The sequence below is a fragment of the Lepidochelys kempii genome, chromosome 7 (genome assembly GCF_965140265.1).
Source record: "Lepidochelys kempii isolate rLepKem1 chromosome 7, rLepKem1.hap2, whole genome shotgun sequence".
NCBI lineage: Eukaryota > Metazoa > Chordata > Testudines > Cheloniidae > Lepidochelys > Lepidochelys kempii.
The window spans coordinates 98,286,398-98,292,397 of record NC_133262.1 but is presented as its reverse complement, the minus strand read 5'-3'; the positions used below and the strand labels follow the sequence as shown (position 1 = coordinate 98,292,397).

The 6,000-nt window shown below is 40.3% G+C and overlaps 1 protein-coding gene across 3 annotated transcripts in view; it reads left to right on the top strand.

Annotated features, from left to right (window-relative positions):
• Positions 1-293: 293 nt before the first annotated feature.
• The window catches only part of LRRC27 (leucine rich repeat containing 27), a 54,208-nt gene continuing 48,501 nt past the window's right edge, over positions 294-6,000 (top strand). For 2 of the 3 annotated variants that reach the window (XR_012160034.1, XM_073353973.1), the window contains exons 1-3: positions 294-476; positions 3,394-3,669; positions 4,027-4,157. Coding sequence is in view for 2 of the 3 variants with exons in the window: in XM_073353973.1 (XP_073210074.1) it covers positions 3,457-3,669; positions 4,027-4,157 (344 nt within the window). In the remaining variant the exon portion in view is untranslated. Of the gene's footprint in view, positions 477-556; positions 656-3,393; positions 3,670-4,026; positions 4,158-6,000 lie in introns of those variants that run through there. The other variant, XM_073353974.1, reaches the window with a different exon arrangement.

The window sequence follows — 6,000 nt, the reverse complement described above, 5'->3', positions numbered from 1 at the left end:
CTGTGTGGGGTGTGGGCAGGGGAGGCGGTTTGTGGGGCCCCGGGGCGGAGGTTTGGGGGTCACAGGGAGGGTTGGCGGTGGCTGTGTGGGATCTGTGAAGGGGGATTTGTGAGGGTGCAGGGAGGAAGGGGGCTGTGTGGGGTCTGGGTGGAGGGGGGATTTGTGGGATGCAGAGAGGATGGGGGCTGTGTGGGGTTTGAGGGGAGGGGGTATTTGTGGGGCACAGAGAGGGTTGGGATGGCTGTGCGGGCTCTGGATAGGGAGGGTTGGGGTGGGGTGCGAGTCTCCATGGTGCGAGGGCCTCCGCCGGCCTGAGCCCAGCTCCGGGGCCCTGGGCCCTGGTAGCCGCTTCCCCGCCGCTTGGCTGTTGCTATGGAGACTGCGGCGGCCGCCCGGGCCTGTTTGTTGCGCTTTGGTCCCGGCACAAAGAAGGAGCGGGGGAGCCGGCACCTCTCGCAGCCGCGGGGCGGCGGCAGGTAAGAGCTCCCCGGGATGGACTCGGGGGCGGGGACGCTCGGGGGAGAAGGGGACAGGAAGATGCCCTGCGGGGTGAGGGGAGCTGGCTGGAGCCTGCTGGTGGGGAATCTGCCCCACTCCTCCGATGGGGAGCCTGCAGGCCCGTTTGGTGGTTTGCATCCCTGTTGCAGTCATGCCGGTAAGGTGTCCCCCTCCCCTGCCCTCCCCTCCATACTTCTCCCCATCCCCGGATCTTCTACAGGGCGAACAAATTCTCCTGGGGTGCTGTGCTGTCTGCCCCCCTCTCCCCCCCCCAAAAAAGTCAGGCCAACGAAACATCCCAGAGGACTTTGTTTGGCGAGTTCTGCTTCCCAAGGTGATGCTATTGATAGGGCGACATTTGTGACCCTAGGCCAGCGGGGCCGCCCTGCAGCGGGTAATTTAAAAGCTGGGAACCCAGAGAGCAAACCAGTCCTTATGGGGCAAATCCTGGCCCTGAATTGAAGGGGAGACTTCTTACTGGGTGGGGCTGAGTTCAGGGTCACAGTTTAGCAAATGAAGTATTAAAACCGCAGAGGTAATATTGTCCTGGTGTTGGTCAGCTTAACCTGCCACTGTACAGTATTAGGGTTTTTGTGAATTTAAAAGCCAGTACGGCTTATAACTCTCTGGGCCTGAATCTCTTCTGGTCTCACTTTACACCAGTTTTACAGTTGTGTACTTCTGCTGACTCCAGTGGAGTTAGTCCTGATTTTTACCAGTGTGAGAGGAGAGTAAGTTCATCTGTGTTTCTGTGCCTGTATTTGGAGTAAGGAAACAAATAAGGGCTCTGTATGAGGCTTTTTTTTAAATGATCTATTAAATCTCATAGCAAAATCCTTCATTACAAGAAACGGAAACTTTCAGATGAATCTATGAGTGTAGCTTGTGGCATTTCTAGGTAAGGGGCACAATATTTGTTATCTTGCCCTTTTCATATTTTTTTTTTCCTAAGGAGCAGAAGTTGGAAAAAAATTACACAGTTCAGATACGTAGGCCTCAGTCCTTAAAATATGTACATGCTGAGCTAATTTCCTTTCAATGGGACTACTCACATCAATAAAGTTAAACACATATGTGTTTTGCAGGATCTGGTTTTTGGTTTGTATTGTTATAACTGCCAGTTAGTATTGCATTACAACTACATACAAGCAACTTTGCAATGGCAATAACAATGAATAAACAAAAAAAATGAACAAGCAAATAAAATAAGAAATGGGAGATGATGTAATATTGCCACAGACATTTGAGGAAGAGGAAGAGGTACAAGGAAAAGCTTTGCGAATTGAAGCTTTTTTTTTTCTTTAAATCAAAACACTCAACTTTGAGGATACATAATGTTGTAAACAAATGTCCTAAATGATAAATTGTTTACAATTATAAAAATCCCAGGAATTTATCTATAAATATTTAAAACCTGTTTTAGGCAAACAAAATGATTTAAATTAACCCAATTGAATTGTATAATGTAACTGTGGCTTCAGAAAAAAAAATACAGAAACAATTTTATCACAAAAATTGTGTTAGAATTATTTTATGAGAACACCTTTATTATTATCAACATGTAATGTCAGGCTCTACAAAAGACTGTATATACACAGAGTTAAGTTGTATCCCTTTGTTGGACTTTTAGTATAGGGTCAACCCAGCTCTCATTGTCCTAGGTACTTATTTGGCTGCCATCACCATAGTATATGAGCACTTCCCAGTCATTTAATGCATTATTATCATCCCCACCCTGACACAGACCCTGTGAGGTAGGGAAGTATTATTATCCCTATTTTACAGATGTGGAACTAAGGCACAGACTTAGGAGCAGTTTTTCAAAGGTGCTTACATGTCTAAAGATACAGATAGGCGTTAATAGGATTTTCAAAAGGAGGGACCTAACCTGGCTAGGCACTTTTGAAATTCCCAGTAGGTGTCTATCTGCCTCTTTTGGTGGCTGAACACCTTTGAAAATTTTCCCAAGTGACTTGCCAAGGTCACAGAGGACTTCTGTGACAGACTAGAGAATTGTACCTTAGTCTACTAAGTCTCACGCTAGCATTCTAGTCACTGAATCATGTTTCTCCTATTAAAATAAACAGGTTTGGGTCAGGCCTTGTATATACACAGATATTTAAAGAAGTTTAAGAGAAATACTTAAGATGTTCCTCCAGTTAGACACAAGATGTTGGAAACAATTTTATATAACATCACATTGCACTTATATAATACTTTTCATTCACGGACTTCAAAGATCTGTACAAAGATGAGTGAGCATTATTGTTCCCAATTTACAGATGAGGTAATTTAATCAGAAAAGTCCACTGAGTTCTGGGTCTACTTTAAGATGGACTAGAAAGTACTCTGCACCACCTGAAAGAGAAAAATAGGTGCACTTTACGCATTTAGGGATTTTGAGCACCCTATAATGCTTATGGCTTTGTGATAGTTAGAACTAGTAAGAAAGGGAGAAGTGGGTGTTGGCAGAGGGAGGAAGGAAAGTTGGAGGGGACAGAGGGCACTGGGAAACCGCTACTATATGCTTCCTAATGTCCAAGTACCATCCCTGAAAACACGGTACTGTACTCAGATTTGAAATGTGTTTTGAGAAGGCATTGGAGGAGATGGAGATCAAGTGGCGCATGGGAAATGTGAACCCATTCAAAATATAAGGAAGGGTATGGGAGAAGGATATAAGGGGTGCAGTTATGAGAGTGGCATGAACCCAATGTTTTTTCCTTTGTTACCTTTAAATGTATGTAAAAATATAGAATAATTTCATTATTTTCTGATCTTCTAAATTATCACATAGCACTAGTGAGGATGTGGGGAATAAGTATCACAAAAAAAGAAACCTGCCTTATGTGTGTTCTTTTTTATTATTATTATTTTTTTTTTTTTTGTTCTCAGCTTATTACTTACCTTCAGATGATCAGTTTGCATGTGGGATCAGTATTTTAGGTTTGCTAACAAATGGATGAAAGCTTTTCTGAAGAATCTTGTAGTGGTGGTGATTACTTAGAGAATGACTATCAGAAAAAGAGAAACCTATCTGGTTCCAGTTCATCAAAATATATTAGGAAGGCAGTTGAAGATACACTGTCTACTCCTTCAAATACTCTGGATTTGAGTAGGAAAAAACTTCAGCATCTTACTGAGGAAATATACAAAATACCCAACCTTAAAGTGAGTAAATTGCTGTGAGTAACTCTGTTAATTACACACTTGACTTAAATTTTGTAGGCACCAATTAAGGGCCCAGTACTGCTCTCATTAAAGTACTGGAAAATCTACAGATTCTTAGCTATGATTTTTCCCCCCTGCTTTCTAAAAACTAGTACTAAATTCAATAAATGATTTATTTATGTAATTTATATAACTGATTGTACCAATCATCTCCTTCATGGTTTTATGAGAATGTAATTTTTAGAATAGTTTATAGTTCAGTTTACTGGGATTTTCACAGTAATGTTCTTCATGCCAAGGGAACAGGCATTCTACTTTAATTCTGGTTTTAAAACATATTTATTTTTTCTACATTAGCATTTGCATCTGGAAGGAAATGCTTTAGCCATAATTCCTAAGGATTTATTTCAGCAGCTGCCAAATCTTGTTTGGCTGGATCTCCGGCATAACAAAATTAAAACTCTTCCCCCTGGAATTGGATGTCACAAGTAAGGCATTTCTTGTATTGATAATATAACAAAAAATTATTCTTCCTCTATTTGTCTCTCATGTAACTTTCTTATTCTCAGACTCTTGAACAGGTTAGTTCTATATTGACGTCAGAACTGAAGAACAGTAAGCGAGAATTATATTTAATAATGCTCAACTAAATGAGCAAGTACGACTAACTAGTACAGTAGATTAGTGCACAAACCCTTTTACCTGCAGAGGCATATGGCCTGATTCCTCTTTCATTTCAATTTTACACCATTTTAATTCCATCGGTTTACACTGCTGTGAGGAGGAGGAAATTGAGAGATACATCAAGCCCATAGTTTCAAATCCTAACTTGGGTCATGTGAAAATGGATTAGCAACCAAATAAACTAAGTAAATCATGGTGAGACATAAGAGTACTGTGGAGCGGGGACACAAAAATAAACCTGGCAGCTAGATACTGAAATGAATGATGATTACAGTGGCAGGAAGTCATGAGTGCAGTGAGAAGATCATTGTAGTAGTTCCATGTATGAGATAAGTAGTGTAACACCTTGTCACTTGCTGAGGTATTAGTGGTGGAAAAGGCCAAAGACCACAGTTTTGGCAATATTAAACCAATGAAATTGGCATGAACTAAAAACTAAATTTATCTTTGTATTAAAAGAAATATTGGGCTAAATTTGCTTATTATGGTCAAAAAGGAATCTTAGCTTCCACACTGTAGTTACTGGGGAAGAGGCATCTTCTGAAAATAGTGAGATACTGGAGAATTTTCCAAAGGGAAAATACAGTTTCATGACTTTTTTATTTAAACAAGATGCTCAATGATATTTTAACATAATTTATTCTTTGTGATTTGTATAGCATTATGTCATCAATTTATGATCAAAAAATGAGTAGATGACTCTGAAAATTGTCAAGTTTTGTACCTTTTTAAAATTATAACTTTTTTTTAAAAAGAAGACAGGATTAATAGTATTTTCTGTCATGTAATTTTGCCATGCATCAGTGTACACATCTCTATTTGAGTCTTGAGATTAGTAAACTCTGTATGTGCATTTATCTTCATATAAGTAATATACCACTCACTAGTGCTAACTTTTTTTGAAAACTCCCAGCATAAAACATTCAGTGATATTACATTAGTAGAGTTTCATTTAATCCTTTAAACAATAATCCCATATTATAGTAGAATTTGTTGTAATTATTGTTGCTGATTGGTGCCAGAGTACACCAAACCCTTAGGGTGTCAGTAGTGTGCCAGTTGTACCACGACATGGAGGCAAGCACCGTAGGGGCTTCAGCAGCTAGTCCTGGCAGGTCACAATAACCACTGAGACAAATGGTTAAGGGAAAGGTTATTTTACTGGAAACTTGCAAAGATTCCAATTTCCCATTACATTTTCTCTGTGATTTACAAAGATGGCTTTACAGTTTGTTTTCACAATTTTTGCTGCTTGCTTTTTTCCCCTCCCCTCATTTTTCAAGAATATCAGGCTTTCATTTACTACTTTTGTTGGAGGATTATTTATTGGAGGTTATTTGGATGACATGAATAGTGAAGTCACATGAGACTGTAATCTTATCTGTTGCTCCGTATGCCCCAGTTGAGAGGAGAGTGTATGCTGAGTGGATCCAGTAAGTGAAACTCTGTTTTAGGGAAGAGTAGCTGCAGGAAAGGCCAGTGCAGGAGCAGGAGGAAAGATTTTATCCCTCACTAACACTTTGGGCTTCCCATGCTTGCAGTCTATTTATTCAGGGCTATGTGCAGTAGCTAGTGTTTGAGATTAAGAAATAATACAGCACTCTAGAAAGAATAAATGCAATGAAAAAGCTGCATACTGTAGCTTTT